The sequence below is a fragment of the Brachyhypopomus gauderio genome, chromosome 11 (assembly GCF_052324685.1).
Source record: "Brachyhypopomus gauderio isolate BG-103 chromosome 11, BGAUD_0.2, whole genome shotgun sequence".
Taxonomy (NCBI): Eukaryota; Metazoa; Chordata; class Actinopteri; order Gymnotiformes; family Hypopomidae; genus Brachyhypopomus; species Brachyhypopomus gauderio.
The window spans coordinates 22,921,065-22,943,892 of NC_135221.1; the positions used below are offsets into that span (position 1 = coordinate 22,921,065).

Consider the following 22,828-nt stretch of genomic DNA (forward strand, 5'->3'; position numbering starts at 1 on the left):
GTGGTTATGATGCAGACTGTCATGTCTGTGGTTGTGTGTAAGGCAATTACTGCACTAAAGGCAAGTAGTGGCTTGGAAAGCTTATGTCACTTGCTGTCTGTACTGCACTGGGCATTCACTCACAAATACTGTACTGACATATTACGAAATTGCTGTCTAGTATTGCAAAATGTTTGCTCCATGTCCTTTGAGCTGGGCTCAGTTTGTGTCACGGTACCTGAGGTAAGGCTGAACTCCTCAACCGTCCAGCCTGTCCTCTCGCATTATAAGGTCTGTGGTAAAACAGGAGTCAAGACTGCTTCTGTTTACACGCCAGACTTAATTCAGTTTGCAATTATCCAATGCCAGTGAGATGAATAAAACTTTCAGTTGACAATGTGTCATGAGTGTCTGTGACAAAATTATCATTAAACAAGAAAAAATCCTTTGGCAAGAACCTTTTAAAAATATATATTCCATCCAAAAGGGAAATATCCATGATCTTGATTCAAAGCACATCAATAACAGCAGCTATAGTAGTACATACTGTTCTGTAGATTTTCCCATAATTCACACTATATCAAGAGGACTGTGTGTTTCTGGGCTGCACGTCACTGGTTAATAGCGTTGTAGGTGGAAGGAGAAGGTGGTGTGAATCTTCAGCGGTCTGCCAGACATGGTGTGATGTCTCCTCTGTCCTACCACTGTCAGTACAGGGTGATACATGACTAGGTACACAGGGCTGAACCTGCTGACAAACACAAGCTTGATAAACCCAGTCCCACACATACACAGGACACATTAAAGGCCATTGATCATTCATTGATCATTGATCATTGATTTATTACCAGTATCGTCTCCCCACTTGCTTTTGTCCAAATAATGCACTAATGCAAAGCCAACAGGTTAAACAAAAATAAACCTGGTTGGATAAACTATTCACAATCCAAACTAAAATTGGATTACAATAACAAATATTGTTAGTGGAACAAAATCAATATTTTGATGAATAAAATGTAATTCATTATGATTAGTTAAAATCTAGCTAAAGAATGTTATACAATAACTACAAATTTTATCCTGATATTTACAGTGAGAAATAAATGCAGCTTTTAGGTGACAAAATTAGCATTTGAGATGAATATCCATCCAACGCTACGAGTCATCTTTCATTGGCAAGAACTCAGAAGCCAGATGCCTCTGAAATGTTAAAACCATTCCAGCCACAGGCTCTATTGTTCAAATCTGCTGTGGTTACAGCAAGTATTGCTGTGCCTGGCACCATGGGAACCAAATGTAAAAGATTGTTACCATAGTCTCCAGGCATCAGCAACACGAGGGTGCTTTATTGATACAAAAGGAAAAAAAAGCATTCTTGTTTAATTAAACCTTGTTAGTTATTTCTAAAAGAGTACTTTCCAAAAGAAAAAAAAAAAACCCACTTCAGAAGTCTACAAAACTACTTCTAATAATAACAGTGTACAACACTTTAGATGGAATAGGGTATACTAATAGGGTATACTAATCCCACATCTAGTGAGGGAAGTCGGCACTAATACAAAAGACACACTAATGCCATTTTGAATCTTAAAAAAACAAAACAAAACCAAACAGCAGTGCCTTAAAAAGTTCAATTAAACAATAATAATACAAAACAAAAATAGCTAAATCCAACTGACACCAAATGTGTTGTGAACAGGTTATGCAAAGCCTTGAAGTGTGAGGTGTTTGAGCTTTGAGCTTTTATCACTTTGCTTTTTGTCAAACTGAGTTTATGTTCATCAGTAAATGCACGATTTACAAAAAAAAGTTCCTGAAAAATGTAGATTTTGATGTGACACATAATCAAGCAATGTTACAAGAAACAGCCATAAAGTTGCTTTTTGATTGGCCATCATCATTTTTAAAACATACATTAGGCGCTATGGCTCAGAAATACAGCACCACCTGGTGGACAAAACTCTGCTGAGCTGTTTCAAAGGTGTCACTTCAAGTCAATTTCGAAGATTTTCGATTTTGGAAGATTCCTTAGATGTGTTCAACAGACAGTGATGTGCTGTTAAGCAGGTAGTAATTTGCTTGAGTTCTTCCAGAGGGGTCACTGCTAGACGATAACAGACGGGGCAGCATGGGGACAGATGTCAGCAGGAAGCCTACGATCGTGGCCCTAAACCTTTCCTCCCCAGATAGCGTAGAACTGCAAAATTATAGGTAGTTGACACCACGTATGTGAGCTACAGAGAGATAGAGAAACAGAGAACGAGGGGAAAAAAGAGTCATGATGGTCAGCTTCATCATAACGCTCAAAAACATTTTGATAAAAGCTTATTGAGTGATGTGTGTTTGGTGAGAAGCGGGAGATGAATTACAACAATACTGAGTGTGATAAATCATAAAATCTGTTTTTAATAACGATTTTGTTACTAGTAAGAAAATCTTTGTTCATACTACAACTACACTTTTTTAAAAGACCTGCTCACAAAACTTGTTTAGTGAGGAAGAAAACGTCTCTTATGGTTGCCACCCCCAATTCAGCATTAACAAGAGTTCAGAGAGAAGTCACATGCAAACACGTCATGTAGTCATAACATTCTGTTGAGAAGGCTCCCAGAATATTTGGAAAAAAACATAAAATGGCTGTATTCACAAGTACTGTAGATCAGTCTGAGCTGGAGCAAAGAAGAGACAGACTCATATTTTGAACTCATTATTAATGGAGGATCTGAATTCTTTTACACCTACAACTACTGTATGTCACTGAACCACATGAGGAATTGTTCAGTGCACCAAACACTGACATCTTAGAGCTTCTACTCACAAGTGCTAATAAGGTGATTCCAGCTCCCGCAAAGGCCGCAATATAGAGATCATAGGCCAGGAAAAACTGCAAAACAGAAAGACAGAAAGAACAGAAACAGAAAGAAACAGAAAGAATTTACAGAAGTCAGGACTCTGAAGCCAAATGCACAGTGCTAATGTTTGATGTCAGGTCCATATACAGTGATCCTGTAGAAGCAGGTCGTACCTCCCTCTTACTGCACACATTGGACAGGGTCATGCCACATGCTTTTCCTGGCACAGCGTTCCATGGGAGCAAACCTGAAGGAAACGAGACATCTTTGAGCTTCTGTCAGGCAGCCTCAGGAGGCTAATGAACACATCAACAATCAACCTCAGAGTATGAAAGCCTGTGAGATGAATCTACCAACCAGATTTATGTCACATGGTTTTGTAAGACATTTATATGTGACACTGTTATAATAGCAGCAAAGGACCTGTCAGGAGTATCAGGAGTGCAGAAGATATTAAGTATAGAGAGTGCGAGTTCATTACCATATTGTCTGGCATCAACACACAGCTGGTTGATGCTGGAGGATGTTTCGGAGAGCATGTTGATGGTGTGGCAGGTGGTCGCCATGTTGTAAAAGATGTAGATGGGAAGGGAAGAGAAAGCGAAGACCAGCAGCCAGATGACAGCCAGGAAATACGTGATCACAATAAACTGCCAAAGAGACACAGAATATGAGTGATTCTGCTGCCAATCAAAAGTATTTGATCATGAAAAGGTCGAGGACCTAGACTGAAAGTGCCCACGACATTGAGCAGCCATATACATTATTTTGAGTCAGGGTGAGAAAAGATGCTGACACAAAAGGCCCTGAGACAGATCACAAATATTTCTGAAATGTCTTAAACATTCAGACTCAACACACATTTAGAGGCAGATGTGGTCCTCACCATTGTACTAAGACAGCGGCCACACACAGTGCTTCGGAACTCCCCAAATGTTTGTCTTGCTACGCTGGTGGTGTAAAAACCCTCCGCCAGTAGTGCAATACAGTAGAGAAAGAAGAAGGTCGCCAAGCCATAAATGACATACTGGAAGTACTCAATACTGAGAGAGAGAGAGAGAGAGAGAGAGAGAGATATGACAGATGAGAGAAATACTTATTGTGCATCCTCATAGATTTAGTAAATACACCAAGTGTCTCAAATGCTGCTAATGGGTCAATACTAATAAAATGTCATAATAAAATATCATTATGCATTACAGATAAAAATAGGACATGGGCTAAAGGAAGGTCTATAATGTTTTGTAAAATTACTCCATGACTTTATCCTTGTGCAGTTTCCATAGCTGCAGTGTGGTTGTGGCTCTCACCACTTACAGGTATGCCAGTGTGATGTAGTCCTTAAGGTCGCGGGCAAAGTAACTCTCAATGAGCCTCTCGGTCTCAGTGAGGGCCTGATGGCCACACCCACAGAACAGTGCAATGCCTGAGAAGCAGAGGAGGGTGGCTACCAGGGAGGCGTAGGGAACTCCTCCCAGACAACGCATGCAGCACTCGTAGCAACCTACAGGAATCACATGAGATTTGTCATCATCATCATTACCTTCATCATCGCTTTGCACTCCACTCTATCCATCATCTTGTCATTCTTTCTCCATTTCAGTGTTCCCTCCTTCCGTGCACCAAACCAGATATCTTCAGCTTCAGTTATTAACAGATTCACAATAAAGCCCTCATACAAAAAACTCTTATTATTGGCAAATGTTTTCATATTTATTGGCTTCCAAGTGAGCCGCACTGAACAGTTCATTAGACGTGTTTCTTAATTCACCTCATATTTAGAACATGAGGAGTCTTTGCAGTCCTTAGCCTTTATTAATGCCCTATCATACACACACACACACACACACACACACACACACACACACACACACACACACACACACACACACACACACACACACACACACAAACACACACACACTCTGTCTCAATAATCATTTAGTTTGCTGCTGACTGGCTATTGGGTAGAGGGCCGGTCTCAACACAGGAGTTACACTACAATAGTATTGGCACAGTGTGCTTATGCTTAGAGGCTTAGCACAGGCCTCCAATTCTCAGTGCTGATTTGTAAAAACAATATCTATAAATAGTGACACAAAGAAATTGAACAGTTCAGTGTTAATATCTTAACATCTGAGTCAGTGTATGCATGTGTCCTGGTGCATTCCCACACACAACTACTCAGCAACCAGCTGGGGCCATAAAACAGTCCGGCTGACAGGATACAAGCAAGCAACCCCCCCAGCCCTCCACCACAGTGTATGGAAGCAGAGAACCAGGGAGTACCATGTGAGGAGGCCGGACTGAGGCACAGAGAGCATCTCCTTTTGTGACTTCACTGACAATGGCCTTTGTCTCGAAGAAGCTCGCAAACACAAGGGCACGCAATGTGAGCTGAACAAAAGGGCACAGCTCTACATGTGAACGCTGTTGGGATGGGGGTGGCTTATGACTTCAGCAGCAGAAATGGAAAACCTGACTTGGGAGTTTATGTGGAGGGACTAGCTAATACCTTTCCCAGAACGCTAAAGAACAGGCCCTGTTGATGAACGGGGTGACATAGGCCTACCAGGAGCATGTGAATAAGAAACCTGTAAAATTCAAGGGACTACACATTTAAAATTTTATTTAATTTAACAAATTTAATTTAATATAATTTAATATGAATGGCGAAAGGCTTTTAAGTTGCATATTTGGTAGATACAATTACTTTTTTCCAACCGAGTTGATATTTAGCTTCCAAACTGTCAACTGCATTATTGTAACCTGTTAGTAAACAGGCTATAAATGTGAGTCATTTGAGAATTTAAGAAAATAGATACAGTAATATAGCAGCAAGATTAGCTTTGTTATATACACCATATCAAATCATATCATATAATATCACTGATGAAGTCCAACAAGGGAGAAAATTTTATTTAATTTAGCTTCTCAATAAATGTTTTGTCCCAAACCGGCGAGGACAGTCCTGTCACAAACAAGTTACCTACAAAGTGCCCGTAAAAGTTAGCTACACAATCGACTCAAAAAATAAAGGTGACCATAAAAAAATGAATCTTCCCTCAAAATACCCGACTGAGACAAATTATCCATAAATGACTCACCCATTCCTAGAAGGTAGTAAATACTGTTGGTTTGTGCTGGAGGGTGCGACCATATGTCGTCGTTGCTTTCGATAGTCTGTGTCCCGAATCTCTCAGAGTGAACAAACCCAGATGGCTGAATGTGGCTTTTCAATGAACTGCAAGCCCACACTCAAATGGGCTGGGTTCAGGACGGAGAAGAATGACGAGGTCAACATTCCCTCTGCCTTAAGAAATTTACTTGAAGAAAGAGACATTCATTTGCATATCATTGTCCGCGTTTTAAAGTAAATAAATCAGTTAACAGAAATGTCTTTAAACCTTTCTTGAAAAGTACCAATTAGAGTTATTTAGAATTATTGCCTATTAGGCCTTTCAAGTGTGCCAATTTTGATTTCATAGGTGGGGGGACACAAATGGCTTGAGAACTGGGGTGGGGGGGTGCTGCTATGTGTATCGAACGTTGACGGGGGGGGGGGGTATCTTAAAACTAAAATGTTGTTTTTGTAGTTTTTAAATAAATTTTGTAGGATAGAGTTTAGTTTGTTAATACTCTATTTGTTCTATTATTTTGTAAATTTAGAGAATCATGACACCCCTACTACAGAATACACTGCGGGGAGAATAAACATTTAATTATGAACGCTCATTATGAATTTGAGATTAATCTAGATTAAAAAATTAATCTATGCCCACCCCTAATATTTATACATATACTCGTAATGATTCGAAATAATGCGCTTTTTCGTCACATTATTTAAAGCATAAATTTCAGCACTTTTCAAACCTGAAACACAAAGCAACATTAAAATTCGTCAGGTAAATGTTCCATCCCTTGTTTTTGAGGGGTGTTTCTTTATACTACCTCATATCGTTTCGGACAACACTGCACAGAATGTGACGCGGCAATTATGAACGCTTCTGCCGTTTGCGGAGGTTCGCGCGAGGTGTGCGGCGGTCCTTTAAGGTCCTTGCTTTCACTGGATGTGAAAGACGCCATTAATTTACATGCGTTCATTTTCAAATTCTGACGTGCCTGTTTTTCATATGTTAAAACCAGACTCGTTGTGAAAGCCTTAAAATAGATATCTCTATTGTTAGGATCATATCAGAAATAAATCTTCTCTTTCTGCAGGATCTGGTTATATTCCAACTTGGCAGTAAAACGGACATTGATCAGACACTGACCCAGGCTCAGTTTATCAGATATTAAATAATTTAAACTTAAATCATGGATTTCAGTAAAATTATTTAGGTTTCTCTAATTTTGCAGTATTTATATAAACACGTGTACAGCTTATTTAAAGGATGTCACGTTACGGTCCCCGAACCCTTCCTTTGGGGCGTGTGTTAACGTTGTCTGCGTCTATTCGTCTGCTTCAGTGTATCTCCGTGGGTGCGGATATGTCTTGTAATTATCCGTCTCACCTGTGGCTCATCTCGTCATCACGTGGGGTTGATGTGGTCTGTCTATTTAATGTGCGTTCGCGCAGTGTCTTGTGCTCGTCGTTGTCTAAAGTCTGCACGTTGTGTGTGCATGTTTGTTCGTGCGCTATTGCGCAATATATATGTTCTCAATAAACGTGTCGTTGGAAAAACAGCAGATCTGTGTCTCGTCCGTCTGCCGCCTCCCAGCGTCACAGAACGGCGAGCCGACAAGAGACACCAAAGTATGCCAGGCTACGCCACCCGGGCAAAGAAGGGGAGGAGACCCAGCAAACACCACCATGGCTCTTCCCCTGCACAGCACCGTAACGCCTCCGTGCCCCTCGAGCTGTTAGAGCAGGACCCGTTCTGCGGAGCCATGTTGCGTCAGGCTCGAGAAGCCTGCAGCAGGCGGAGAGCTTCTGCGAAGCTGCAGAGCGGTGGTGGAGACAGCAACACCCCGCTCCATCCCGAGACCTCTCACCCTTGGAGGTAGGTCACCTCGAACTCTGCTTAACGGAGAAGACCCTCGAGAGCAAGTTCGAGGCGGAGGAATCAGAGGACGAGGAAGATGAGGAGGAAGAAGAACCTGCTCCCTTGGTCTGTTCCGCTCCTACTGTGGACTACTGTGAGGGAGAGAAGGAGGAAGAGGACTATCCTCCGTCGGTGTGCTCCGCGCCCACCGTAGACTAAGGTGGAGGAGGGGAGGATGAGGACTACCCTCCGTCGGTGTGCTCCACGCCCGCCACAGACTACGGCGAAGAGGAGGAGGATGAAGGGTGCTCCTACACGGAGGAGGAGACGCCACCCCCTTCGGAACTCTCCGCTGGGACAGTGCAGAGGAGGAGGAGTCCAGAGGCGGGCTCATCCCCCGAGCGCTCCAAAGTAAGCGAGATGGACTGTTCCCGGGGTGGTAGCTCGGGGCAGCCCATGAGCTGGAGCTGTGGCAGTGAGGAGGCGATGGAGGAAGAAGGCACTCCCACTGCCGGGTCCAGAGGGAGATCCCAGGGCCAGGATGGACTCCCGTATGGCCCACCGAGGGGAGGGACTAGTCGCGCTGTACCTGGCGCGTCTGCCGGCCGCGCTGCGCCCGGTGGAGGGTTTGCAGCGAGGGCAGGAGGAGGACCGCCCACCGCAGAGCCTGCAGCACCAGCAGCTCCCGGTCTCTTTCCCTTGATCGCTCTCCTCCTGGCGCGTAGCTTGGCGCCTGTTGCATGTGTGTCTGTCTCTGTGTTCGTATGTATTCCCGTATGTCTGCCTAATCTCCTTTTCCCTTTAGTGCCTCTGTGTGTTAATGTTCCTGTTTGTGTGTTTGTAAACGTAAACGTCCTGTTAAATGTGTCTAACGTGTTTTCCCCCGTCTTCCCAGGGAGGGTGTTCTAGGCTGTTCGTGGCGTGACGTGTTTATTACTCGTGCGCTATTGCGCAATATCTGTGTTCTCAATAAACGTGTCGTTGTTGGAAAACCAGCGGATCTGTGTCTCGTCTGTCTGCCACCTCCCAGCGTCACAAAGGAGACATTTTGGATACAATAGTTCCAGGTTTCTACAATAAATAGTTCATTGAACAAAAAAAACTTTTGTTGTAATTTCTTTTAAGGGTCAGTGTATTTTTTAACAATATATGTAACAAACTGTGATACCATGATAACCGTGATACCGCGGTATTTTCTGAGACGGTTATCATACCGTGAAAATCTCATACCGTTGCAACCCTAGCGGTGATACACAGTGTCTGTAAGTAAGAGTGTTTTGACGAAGGGTTTTTTTTCCCCTGATATTTTAAAGAGGTATTACTTTAACAGGGGTGGGGGAGTATGTGTGTGCAGTGATGTCATGGGTCTATTGGAGGGTATGTCAGTTGTGCTGTAGGTAATTAAATTGTGACTATGAATAAATATTGTTATATGGCATAAACCAGTGTTGATGGTGTATTTTGGACGGGGTAAGATTTATCAGGCTCATCCGGACCATACTGGAGAAAAAAAGGTGGTGGCAGCAATTTAAATGGTCCAGTGGCTTAGAGCCCTCTAGTGGCAGTAAGCGTGAATATTACGTAACTGGCTACATAAAGAGGATATATAGGGGGTTCATTACACTGGTGGCAGCAGTGGGATACTTATATTTTTGAGGTAGTTGTCATTTTCTTGTGCAAAGATGTTTGAGCCTGATCAAATCATCCAGCCCCTTTGTAGCCCTAGCCCAGCTGTCCAGCCTCAATCACCGCCAGTAAGTCAAATGCCGCGTCCAGTATTTATGCCAGAGACCTTTACGGGTTCTGGACGTGAGTGGATAGACTGGTCAGAACAATTTGAAATGGCCGCGGAGGAAAATGGCTGGGACGATGTGTTTAAATTAAAATTTATGTCTTTACTTTTGACTGGTAGGGCTAGGGATATATATAGTGGACTTACAATGGATGAGAAGGGTAGTTATCAAAGTTTGAAAACAGCCTTAAAATGTTTCCAACCCTGTGATAGTGCTGAGTGGAATAGAGTGAATTTTTAAAGTTGGAAACGGTTGCCTCAGGAGACTGCAAGAGTTTGGGAATGCTCTTAGATGTTTAGTTGTTAAAGCCTACCCCTCTGTTGGTACAGCAACACAGGATCTCCTTGCTCAGGACCAGTTTAATGCTAACGTTGGGCCAGCAGATTTACATATTCAGTTATGCACGGCCAAACACCAAACATTAGAGGAGCTTCAGAATCAGAATCAGAATCGCCTTTATTGTCATTGTAATTTGCATTACGATGAAATTTGCTTCTACTCCAAGGTGCTTGTTGGGACAATAAATACACACAATACAGACAATAAATACCCTCAATGACATAGAACGATCCAAATATACAACTGGTTCAGTGGAATGCTTACATGATATGTTGGATATTGCACAAGCTATTTACATTGTTATTTTTACATATATTGCACGTGGGAAGTATTTTACATGGGTTGTAATGCACATGGATTGGGAATTTACATATTGCTGTTATTTACATGTTGAATTTAGTGCAGTGATGGCTCTAGGTGTTACGGTGACAGTCCCGGACCCTTCCCTGTGGGCGTGCCGCTACGTTGTCTGCGTGTCGTTATGTCCATGTATGTACTTCCGTGGGTGTGGGTTGTTCGTGAGCGTGTTGGTAGTCTCACCTGTGCCTTGTCTCGAGATCACGAGGGTCTGTGTTAATCACCTATTTAATGTGCATTCGCACAGTGTCTTGTGCTCGTCTTTGTCTAAAGTTTCGTGTCAGCCTGAGTGTGTGTCTGTTGTGCTCGCGCTCCGCCCGGAGCTTACGCGTCAAGAGTCTGGTAATAAACGTTTTGTGTTGCACCGTTCTCGCTCGTCGTGCCTCCTCCATCGAGTGTGACACTAGGGCAGTGTTTTTCAAACTTTTTTTCTGGTGACCCACATTTTGGGGTGGGGGTGGTGAGAAGTATCATATCGCGATCAATCGCCAAGTATAAACTCCTCCGCTCGCGAAAGTATAATCCATTAATACAATAATTTATTAAATATTGTAGTGAAGACTAAACTTGAGAGTTAGAGCTGGTCACTGGTCTACCCTCTTTTGCTATATTCAACCCCGGTGTGTCGGCCAGAACACCACTTGAGGCCAAAATGCATTCAACTCTTTATTCTTCAGTTCAAGGCAGGGATATGAATGTGAGGTGTGTGTTACAGGATGGCTGTGTATAGTGCAAATGTGTAGTTGTGTGTGTGGTTCTGAAAATACAAATACAGATATGAGATGTATAATCTCCATTTACAGATAACAAGCACAAATAGAATAAACAGTACAACTGGTGCCTTTGCACCCTCTGGTGGCGAATATATGCAATTGTCTTAATGACTTAATAACGCTGTACAACGAAATATGTAACTACTCATAACAGCGAAATAGTATGCTATGTAAATAGTTATAAGGTAACAAATATACAAACATAAGGGTCGGACATAACACACACTGTAAAGAAACAAGTCATCGTAACTGAACTAACTTAATAATCACGTGCTAACCGCTAACAAGTTAGCTAAACCCGTGCGGTGAACTCAAAGCGCCGTGATCACACGAACGCAAACGTGATCATATTACATTACAACTACTACTACATTACATCCTCCGCCATCCAGAACAACAATAAACTTACATTAAGTCATGTACGCACGAACGATGCACTATATACAATCAAAATCCCTCGACGAACATCGCACAACGGGCTCCCCACAAAGACCAACTGAAACGAACTCGTCAACTGCCAGAGTGATGACGTCACGTCCAGCCAGTTAAATGGTTACGCTCCTGTAGGGCCTTTTGTACAGCCGCCCCCAAATGTATAGAATACATTTGCTTAAAAAACAAAAGGGCTCTATGGCTGCACACTGGTTGGAGCTGCGGGACTCTTCTCATCTTCATCAGACGGGAGAGCTGGAAGGAGGACCAGCCTGGCGACAGGTCGTGTGTATACTCTATCCTTTACCTGCACATCAGCCGATCTAATTCGTCCATCTGGACTAGGGTGGACCTTGATGACCCGTCCAATTGGCCACAGAGCTCTGGGGAGCTGGGGGTCGACAATCATGACTACAGAGTCCTCTGTTAGATCCGCTAGTGTAGAACGCCACTTCTGGCGTGACTGAAGACCAGGTAAGTATGAGCGGATGAAGCTCGACCAAAAGTGGTCTGCTAGTACCTGGGAGTGCCTCCAATGGCGGCGGCTCAGGAGCTCATCCTTAGGGTAAACCACCTGCGGGAGAGATCCATCTGGCCGCCCCATCAGGAGGACATTGGGTGTGACTGGATCAGGGTCTCTCGCATCAGAGGAAACGTAGCCCAGTGGCTTGGAGTTGAGGATGCCTTCAACCTCAAGTAGCACAGTCCGTAAGACCTCCTCTGAGACTGCCTGTGCGCCCACTGTAGTATAGAGAGCAGTCTTCACCGAACGTATCTCCCTCTCCCATGCACCCCCAAAGTGAGGTGCAGCTGGGGGGTTGAAATGAAACGAAATCATCTGCTTGGATAGTTGTTGTTGCAAGACTGGAGACAACGTTGTGAATGCTTCTCTAAGCTCTCTCTCACCTCCCCGGAAATTGGTCCCTTGGTCTGAGAACAGCTCTGCAGGTCTGCCTCTTCGTGCGATGAATCTCCGAAGAGCCATCAGAAATGAGTCAGTATCAATAGAGGTCAGGATGTCTAGATGCACAGCTCTAGTAGTCAGGCATTTAAAGACAATCCCCCATCTCTTCTCAGCCCGCCGCCCCACTTTGACCCCTAGTGGCCCGAAACAGTCCATTCCAGTGGAATAGAAGGCGGGCTTGAACAGACGAAGGCGGGCTGCAGGGAGGTCAGCCATCTTAGGCACAGCAGGTTTCGACTTCCACCGACGACAATCAGCACAGCTGCTCTGGAGACGGCGGATCGCCTCGCGTCCTCGCAGGATCCAGTAAGAGCGGCGGATCTCAGCGAGCACTCGTTCTGGACCTGGGTGTCGCAGACGTCGGTCAAAATCCTGGATCAGCAGCTTGGTTGTTGGATGTGCTGGCTCTAGGATGATTGGATGTAGGGTATTAAACTCTAGATGCTCCGATCTGCGAAGTCTCCCCCCCACGCGGATAAGCTCTACGCTTCCATCAAACTCGGGAGATAAAGCTATCAGTCGGCTGCTTTTGGGAATAGGTTTACCATCTCTCAGACGGTGGAATTCCTCTGGGAAGCTGCTCAGCTGGGCTCTGCTCAGGATAACTTGCTCCGCGTCGCGGTAATGTTCGGCCGTAGGTTGACTGCTCTTATCGCCCGTTCCACATAACTCTCGTGCAGTGCTCTCTAGGAGCTCCCCCCAGGTATGGAACTCGCTGTGGTCTGCATCTGAAGAGTTCAACACGGCAGAGGCAGTGCCGCAGGTTGTAGATCGACGGACCTCCGTGAGGTCATCTCCCAGCGCGGTAGTATGCTGCTCTGGCCATTGATCTGGACTCTGTAGAAGGAAGGATGGCCCTTGACTCCACCTATTGGCCTCTGCAAGCTGCTGCAGCGTCCTTCCCCTTGTGATGTCGTCGGCGGGATTCCTGGCTGAATCTACATACCGCCAGGCATGAGGATCTGTCAGGTCTTGGATCTCGGCAACTCGAGTGCCCACAAAGACCTTGAAACGGCAAGATTCAGACTTGAGCCATGTCAATACTGTGGTGGAATCTGACCACAGGACTGTTCTGTCTATGTTCAGGGTAAGCTCCCTTTGCACAATCTGAGAGAGTTGTGCACCTGTAAGTGCGGCACAAAGTTCTAGTCTGGGTATAGAAAGCAGTCGTTTGGGTGCAACTCTTGACCGGCCCAACAAGAATGACAGATAGGTCTGGCCTTGACCGTCAACAGTCCGTAGGTAGGCTACTGAGCCATAGGCTTGTTCTGAAGCGTCACAGAACACATGCACTTCTCGCTGGACATCAGATAGATCTGCATCCTTAGGTAAGTACGGCCATGGCAAGACAACCAGAGGTAAAAACTGCAACTCTTCCTCCCAGTCCCTCCACTGCTGAAGGAGGTCAGGGGGTAAATTCGGGTCATCCCAGCCTCTGTGCTTGTCCCACAGGTGCCGGACTAACATCTTGGCTCGGGTGGTGTAGGGTAAGATGAACCCCAAAGGATCGTACTGACTGGCGAGCACCTTGTAGATATTACGCATAGTCGGGACGCCATAATGAACCGGACGGTGCTTGTAACCAAGGAGATCTTCCTGAAAGTTCCAACTAAGACCCAGGGTGGACTCGGGACTGTCAACCTTCTCGAGACTGAGCCAGAGTTCAGCACTGTTTGATCGGGCCTCTTCAGGCAGGTGACTAATAGCCCCGGGCTCATTGCTGGCCCACTGGCGCAAGTCAAATCCAGCTGACAACAGTAACGGTCTCAACTGATCAATGAGATGTCTAGCCTCAGTCACGGTTGGGAAGCTCTGCAGACAATTATCGACATAGAAGCATCTCTTGACTGAGGATCTTACCTCGTCCCCAGGCTGGCTGTTATCTGTAACATGTCGCTGCAGGGCAAATGTGGCGCAGCAAGGGCTGCACGTTGTGCCAAAGGGCAGTACTTGCCACTCATATACTGCTACAGGCTCATTCTGGGCTAAGTCACGCCATATGAAGCGTAGCAAGGCGCGATCCTCAGGGAGTAGGCGGACTTGGTGAAACATACCTTTGATATCACCTGAGATGGCTGTGGCATGCTCGCGGAACCTCAGAAGGACCCCTAGCAAAGATGCTCCTAATGTTGGTCCAGGAAGTAAGTGTTCATTCAGGCTTTGCCCTTGGTACTGATAAGAACAGTTGAACACTAATCGGTTCTTGCCGTTATGACTGACCATGTGATGGGGAACATACCAGGCTTCCCCTTCCTCAGACAGCTGTTGAGTCTCGAGCTTCTTCACTGATCCTGCTTGAATCAGTTTTCCCATCTCTGCCTTGTAGGCACTGGCCCACTCAGGATCTCTAGACAATCTCCGTTCAACCCTCCTCAGGCATGGCATGACGGCGTCTTTAGTGGCCTGAAGGCAGGGCATGTTTGTATGACGGAGCAGCGGTGTGGCATAACGGAGGACACCATCCACATCCACACGTGAGGTTCGCATCTCAAGGAGGCTTACAGCCTCATGATCCTGTCTGGAGCGGGTGACCAGCTTATCACTTCTGAATGGCACCGTATCAACTTGCCATAATTTCTCCACATAGCCCATCAGCTCATTCACCTGAGTTGGTACCGATGTCACCAAGCACTGGTGTGGGCAAGCCGTCTGGTGTACCATACTAGCAGGCCCCTGTAACACCCAGCCCAACCTCGTACGAACTGCGGCAGGGCCTCCCGGAGGCCCCAACCGGACCGGCTCCATGGGAGTAATGAGATGTGGGTGGTCACTCCCGATGAGTAGAAGGGGTCTGACAGTCTTGAAGGGCTGTATTGGCAGACCAACCAAATGCTTGTATTTTCGCTGAAGTTGCTCCATGGGGTAGGTATGATCTGCTAGGTCGATGCGAGCTGCAGTGAATGCTCCTGTGATGCGATACTTCCGTTTCGGGTTGGCAGGAGAGGAGATCGAGAAAGACACTGATGCACCATGGAGAGTTTGCACATCCTGTCGTATGGTACGCAGTGATAGATCTTCTGGGGCGCCTTGCAGACTAAGCCTGTCTGTCGCAGCAGGCAGCAGCATTGTTCTCTCCGAGCCATCATCTAAGACAGCGAAAGTATCAAGTGTCTGGTTGCCGTGATGAATGAGAATGCGGACAACCTTTAGCAGGACTCTACTGCCTGCTGTGGGTCTATCGAGGTAGAGTACCTCAGTGGTTGAACTCTCGCTAGGTTTCTCCATTGCGGCAAGCTTGGCTGGTCCCTTCAATGACCTGGCGTTGACCTCATGAAGCACCTGTAGGTGTTTTCCCTGACACAGACCGCAAGCCTTCTTTAGGTTACACTGCGCTGCCTGATGCCGTCGTGCACATCTCCAGCACCTCCGGCTGGTCCTTATCCAGTCCGCTACTTGCGTTTTGGTAAGCTTAGATATCGCTGTACACTGACTGAGGTAATGCTCTGAACTGTCACAGAAGGGGCAATAGGGCTGGCTCTTCCCTTGCGAGAACGCCTGCTTGGGTGGAGTGCTCTCCTTCTTCGTTGCTTCGCCAGCGCCATGCAGAACTGTGGCTGATCTCCTTCCCTGACGCGGCTCTAATCTAGGCCTCTGTCCTTCCCTGGTCCCCTTTGCAGGTAGCTGGCCATCAAAATCTTGGCACCAGGCCTCATAATTCAGCCATGCTGCAAGGTCAAGCAGGGTGTAGCTGGTCCCAGAGTGGTAGAACATGCGGCGGCGAAACTCTGCCCTCTGCTCGGTTGGTAGCTTACTAAGCAGTCGGGCCACATGTGAGCCACACTGTAACTCCACTTCTCCTTCTGGGCCTAGTGTTCGGAGCATGCCCACCAGTGACTGGATCTGAAGCGCAAACTTCTCAAAGGCAGCGGTGTCCCCACGTCTCACGTCTGGGGAGTCCATTACTGTAGCGATTCGCTTCAGTGCTACCTGATGGGGCTGGCCGAACTTGTCACTCAACGCTGCCATAGTGTCTGTGTAGGGCGTTGGGGAGTGCAAGTAGGCGTCTGCAATAAGCGTAGCCTCCTCCAGTTTCAGGTGATCTACCAGTACCTGATATTTGAATAGCTCAGTCCCATCAGCGGGCAAGAGGTTCTCCAATGCGATCTTCAGTCGAGCAAACTCACTAGGGTCTCGGTTTGTGAAGTTGGGTATGGTGGGACGAGGCCCTCTGTAAGATGTCTCCGCCACGGAGGAGCTGTGATGGAGGGACTGCGTGTGAAGAGGTGGCCGCGATCGGGCGGGAGCTGCAGGCTGTGGAACTGTCGACTGTCGTTCAAGACGTTGCGACCTCATCGGTAGAGTCCAGGAACTAGGAGGGGGTGCTGTGGTCCTGGTGCTTACTACCTGAGGCGAGTGAGTAGTTCCACGTGAATGGCGTCCTCCATCAGCGTTTGCGTTGCGAACTGGAGCTTGAGGAGATGTCTTCGCCTTAAGATGTATACTCTTGTCAGTTGCCTGAGCCTCCATCTTGAGGGCCTGAAGCTCTCTAATCATCTGGTCGAGGCGGTCCGTTAGCGGTTGGTCGCTAGATGGTTGCACTTCTTCTGAATTGTCTGGCCAGGAAGGCGGCGCAGGCCAGTCATCCTCCTCGATATCTGGTTCGCTCTTGCAGGATGGCCACATCTGTGCTGGGGTTGGGTCCTGTCTACTAACACAGGCGTCTTGTTTCAGTTGTGTGCTATGAAGAGGACTTTGGTCAGACTGGAAGTGACGAGCTGTATCTACAAGCTCCTTCATATCTGCTCTGATGGAGCGAAGTTCAGCTAGGTCAGATGAAATGCGCTGCTGTGATTGTCGGAGTAAGAGCCGTTCATGCTGAATCTCCTCCAGCTCTACTCTGATATCCTCTTCAGGCTGCCGAGAGAGAGAGTATGGATGTGGAGTAGAGTAATCTCGTGTCGCTCCCCTGTATACTTGATCTGAGCGTAGCTGAGATGCCCTCTGGTCTTCTGCTTCAAGCGTCAGACTGGTGCCAGGATAGCATGCATCTGCCTCTGTCCAATCCTCATCATATCCCACGGGCTGGTGGCGTGGTGAACCGTGAGTGTAGTTGAGGGTGGTCATCTTGGCCCTTCCCTCCTGATACGGATTCCGCCCGTCATCGTGTCCATGTCTGTGAGGATGATAACCGGCTAATGCTACCTCATAATCTTCATAGCGAGTTGGGAGCCGTAGACGCCGCTTGGGACGTACATCCTCTGCCTCGTGTTGTTGTACTGCATCCATCTTCAGGGGGTAAACACAGCTCTATCCGGCTCGAAGGACCATTAAATGTAGTGAAGACTAAACTTGAGAGTTAGAGCTGGTCACTGGTCTACCCTCTTTTGCTATATTCAACCCCGGTGTGTCGGCCAGAACACCACTTGAGGCCAAAATGCATTCAACTCTTTATTCTTCAGTTCAAGGCAGGGATATGAATGTGAGGTGTGTGTTACAGGATGGCTGTGTATAGTGCAAATGTGTAGTTGTGTGTGTGGTTCTGAAAATACAAATACAGATATGAGATGTATAATCTCCATTTACAGATAACAAGCACAAATAGAATAAACAGTACAACTGGTGCCTTTGCACCCTCTGGTGGCGAATATATGCAATTGTCTTAATGACTTAATAACGCTGTACAACGAAATATGTAACTACTCATAACAGCGAAATAGTATGCTATGTAAATAGTTATAAGGTAACAAATATACAAACATAAGGGTCGGACATAACACACACTGTAAAGAAACAAGTCATCGTAACTGAACTAACTTAATAATCACGTGCTAACCGCTAACAAGTTAGCTAAACCCGTGCGGTGAACTCAAAGCGCCGTGATCACACGAACGCAAACGTGATCATATTACATTACAACTACTACTACATTACATCCTCCGCCATCCAGAACAACAATAAACTTACATTAAGTCATGTACGCACGAACGATGCACTATATACAATCAAAATCCCTCGACGAACATCGCACAACGGGCTCCCCACAAAGACCAACTGAAACGAACTCGTCAACTGCCAGAGTGATGACGTCACGTCCAGCCAGTTAAATGGTTACGCTCCTGTAGGGCCTTTTGTACAAATATATTAACATTTATTTTGACCGACCCTTTTTTTTGGTTTGAAAAACCCTGCTCTAGGGTAAAAGCTGTCCCTGAGCCTACTTGTGTGAGTTTTGTGCAACCTGTACCGTCTGCCTGAGGGTAACAGGTTAAACAGGTGATTGCTGGGGTGGGATGAGAAGCGGGGCTGGGTCAGTCTTGCCCTTCCTGAAGTCCAGAATTAGTTCTTTAGTTTTTTGAAGGTTCAGTGGCAGGTTGTCTTATTAATATAGCTTCTGAATTAGAACTTATACGGGAGTTAGAGCAGTGCCCTACTAGACAGCCCACACAAATACTGGCTAATACAACAACTGTCATAGACTCTCAAATGCACACACTTTTAGGGGTGGTGGAGGGCCTTAGGCAGGAAGTGAGAGCGTTGCAAGATACCATTAAAAGGATCTGAGGGTTGTGTCCAGGGGCTTGCCATGGCAGATAAAGCACCAGAACGAGGCGGTTGTTGGGAATGTGGGTGTAACTGTGGGGGGTATATGTTTCAGCTACGGTTGGGGGTTATGAGAAACATCTTTTAATAGATACTGGGGCGCAGGTGTCTATTATTTCCAAAAGAATGTGTGTCAAGTGCTTCCTACTTTTTAGGTTTAAACTGCAGGTTTCCCCCACTTGAAAGGGTGGCTTGTTTCAGAAGAATTTGAACTGGACTTCACTCAATGACCAAGAATCAACTCTTTCTTTTCCTCTTTTATTTGAAAGTTGTCAAGATCACAATAGTAGCAGGTGAAAAACCTTTTAAGCACAAACAAGAAAGCACAAACCGAAATTTAAACATAACACAATAACCCAAAATTAACTATGACTAAATTTAAATACCCAAATCAAATATATTTAAAGTGCTGTCCAATGTTAATTTTTAATCTTACATTTCTAGCACTTTATAAATTCCCATTTAGCAAGTTTATTCATCAGCTATTTTAAAAACACACATTAGTCATCTTAATCAATCAATAAATCTCTCAATTACGACATACATTATTTTGAATCTCATGATTTTGGTATTAAACATTTAATCTGTGTAACGTTCTGCATAGCGCAGAACAGGGAGACGGACACAAACGCGGCACAGAGTAGACAAAATCACGGATACTGGACTGGGGAAATACTGGGACTTTATACATAGAAACTAACTAGGGACAGGTGATGGCAATGACACTGGGGCGTGGCAACAAACAAGGAAACACGAAGACAAACGAGCAGGGCGGGACAAACAGGCAGGGAACACGGACATGAGGGAACCCAGAGTGACAGCTACGAGAGGGGGCGTTGCCCTACGTGACAGAACCCCCCCTCAAAGCGTGCCACTCCGGGGCACGCAAGGGCAGACAGGACAGGGACAGCGGACAGACCGGAGGGACAGGACCAGACAAAATAGGACGAGGGACCCGGGACACGGCAGGGACTGGAGACAGGGAGACAGGCCAAGAGCTGGGCCGGGACACGGCATGACACGGGACACAGGGAGACCGGATAGGGCCAGGGCGAGGCACAGGAGCAGGGCTGGACAGGACAGGACCGGGGACAGACACTGGAGCGGGGCCAGGGGACAGGGCAGAGGTAAACACTGAAACAAACACGGCTTGGACGACGGCGACAGGGACAGGAACAAGGTGGGTAACAACTTGGGGAACAGACACGGGGACCGGGACAGAGACGACACCACCAGAAACAGACATGGGAACAGGAACACAGACCTTGACAGACACAACCACAGGGACAGGAACCAAAACAAAACCAGGGACAGGACTGGGGAACATGGGGAACCCGGGCACAGGAGCAGGAACACAGGGCGGAACAGACAGTACACGGAGTCCATGCCCAACAGGGGGCAGCACAGTCTCTTGGGGGACAGGAGCGGCCGGGCGGCGGGCAGCGGGCACAGGCGTGGCGGGCAGCGGGCACAGGCGCGGCCGGGCGGCAGGCACAGGCGCGGCCGGGCGGCGGGCAGCGGGCACAGGAGCCGGCAGACGGGCAGCGAGAACAGGAGCCGGCAGACGGGCAGCGGGAACAGGCAGGGTCCGCTGGCTGGCAGCGGGAACAGGCAGGGTCTGCTGGCGGGCAGCGGGAACAGGCAGGGTCCGCTGGCGGGCAGCGGGAACAGGCAGGGTCCGCTGGCGGGCAGCAGGAACGGGAGCCGGCGTGGACGACCTCTCCTGGGTCGCAGGGACAGGAACCGGCGTGGACGACCTCTCCTGGGTCGCAGGGACAGGAACCGGCGTGGACGACCTCTCCTGGGTCGCGGGGACAGGAACCGGCGTGAACGACCTCTCCTGGGTCGCGGGGACAGGAACCGGCGTGAACGACCTCTCCTGGGTCGCAGGGACAGGAACCGGCACGGACTGCCTACGGGCAGCGGGGACAGGAACAGGCACGGACTGCCTACGGGCAGCGGGGACAGGAACAGGCACGAACTCCCTAGGGGCAGCGGGGACAGGTTGCTGAGGCAAGGAGAAACCCTCGGGGGGCATGTACGCCAAGCCAACGTCCTCGGGGGGCGGAGCCACCAAGCCGACGTCCTCGGAGGGCGGAGCCACCAAGCCGACGTCCTCGGGGGGCGAGACCGCCATACTGACGTCATCGGGGGGCGGGACCGCCATACTGACGTCATCGGGGGGCGGGACCGCCAAGCCGACGTGACTTGTACTCCCCCCCAAAAAATACTTGGGGGTGTCGTGATGTGTAGCTGGCGGGATCAGCGGCGGTAGGTCCTCCTCCTCAGGGTCCTGGGTGAGCCTGGAAGAATACACAGACACAGAAGCCCCTCGGTGGCTCTCTCTGCGACGGCTCCGCCTCCTCTGAGGCGTCGGGAGCTCGCAGACGCCATCGAGAGCCAACCGAGGGTTAAGCAAACGCCAGTCTGTGCACTCAATCCGTCTGCCCGCGACTTGTACTACAGGTTTCTCCTCCCTATAGTGATCAAGCCGGGCAGACACGTAGCGCTCAACAGGAGTCTCGACGCGAAAGCCAGTCGAAACCAAAAGTGACTGGGCTTTCTTTGGTGCGTGTCGAGACTTCCGTGTTCCCACAGCGCCAGGGGAATTTCTGTCTCTGGTTCGTTCACACTGTGATATCAGAGAGTTGAACTGGACCGAACCAGCCAACATCTCATCGCAGCGATTAAACTCACCAGAGTCTCGCTCCCTCGCTGTGTCCTTGTAAGATCCGTGATTATGTAACGTTCTGCATAGCGCAGAACAGGGAGACGGACACAAACGCGGAGGAGAGCGAGATTTATTACAGGAAATTCCAGAAGCAGCATCGATATAACAGGCATGGGTCACAACGGGCAGGCAGTCCAGACATGAAACGCGAACAGACATACTCGGACAGAATAACCAAACACGACGGGGAAACACGGAACAGGCAGGAATACTTTGTAGCGGAAACAAATACTCACTACAAACAGGCAGACAAAGCACAAGGCACGGAGTAGACAAAATCACGGATACTGGACTGGGGAAATACTGGGACTTTATACATAGAAACTAACTAGGGACAGGTGATGGCAATGACACTGGGGCGTGGCAACAAACAAGGAAACACGAAGACAAACGAGCAGGGCGGGACAAACAGGCAGGGAACACGGACATGAGGGAACCCAGAGTGACAGCTACGAGAGGGGGCGTTGCCCTACGTGACAATCTGATTGAAACAACACTTATCAAAATTAATCAAAAGGCTTTTAAAACAATTCCTAGCTCACCGGCTTCTTCTTCCTTTTGAACCAAGTCTCTTAATCCCACAGTGTCCATTTCCCCAGCATTTCTCCACAAACTTTACTTGTTGCCCTGTGAGTGAAACCTTCAGACTAATCATAAAATCATTGTCACCTGGGACAGGACAGTCTGTTGCTTCCTGGCTGGGAGACACACCCAGGCCTAGACTCAGCCAGAGAAGGGCGGGGCCTGTGGCTCAGCTCAACAATGTGGTTAGAAATTACGGGGGGTGGATCTGAACTTCAAAATCATGAGGGTCGAGTAGCTGTAGCCAATGGAGAGGGGAGGGGGGGGGGGGGATGGAAATTTTGGGAAAATGGCAGGCAGTGTGTTAGTTTGGGGCTCTTGCTTCAGTGGTAGAATTTCTGGTCGCTGATGTACCTTTGGGAATTCTGTTGGGGATTGACTTCCTTCAAAAATATAGTGTTGTCATTGATCTGAGGGAGAAACAGTGTACGGTTATGAATAAGAAATTGCCCTTATTGTTGAGACAAGGGGGAACCCATATTTTCTCTGTTTCCATCCATA

General features: G+C 47.6%; 1 protein-coding gene across 1 annotated transcript; it reads right to left on the reverse strand.

Annotated features, from left to right (window-relative positions):
- Window positions 1–502: 502 nt before the first annotated feature.
- On the reverse strand, window positions 503–6,128 carry plp1a (proteolipid protein 1a). Its single transcript, XM_077022784.1, has 7 exons — window positions 5,939–6,128; window positions 4,149–4,335; window positions 3,718–3,874; window positions 3,313–3,481; window positions 3,005–3,078; window positions 2,798–2,863; window positions 503–2,213 (listed from the first exon to the last, which is right to left on the reverse strand). Exons 1-7 carry the CDS (start codon window positions 5,940–5,942, stop codon window positions 2,133–2,135), a joined length of 738 nt encoding a protein of 245 aa, XP_076878899.1. The 5' UTR covers window positions 5,943–6,128; the 3' UTR covers window positions 503–2,132.
- Between the last annotated feature and the right edge of the window lie 16,700 nt (window positions 6,129–22,828).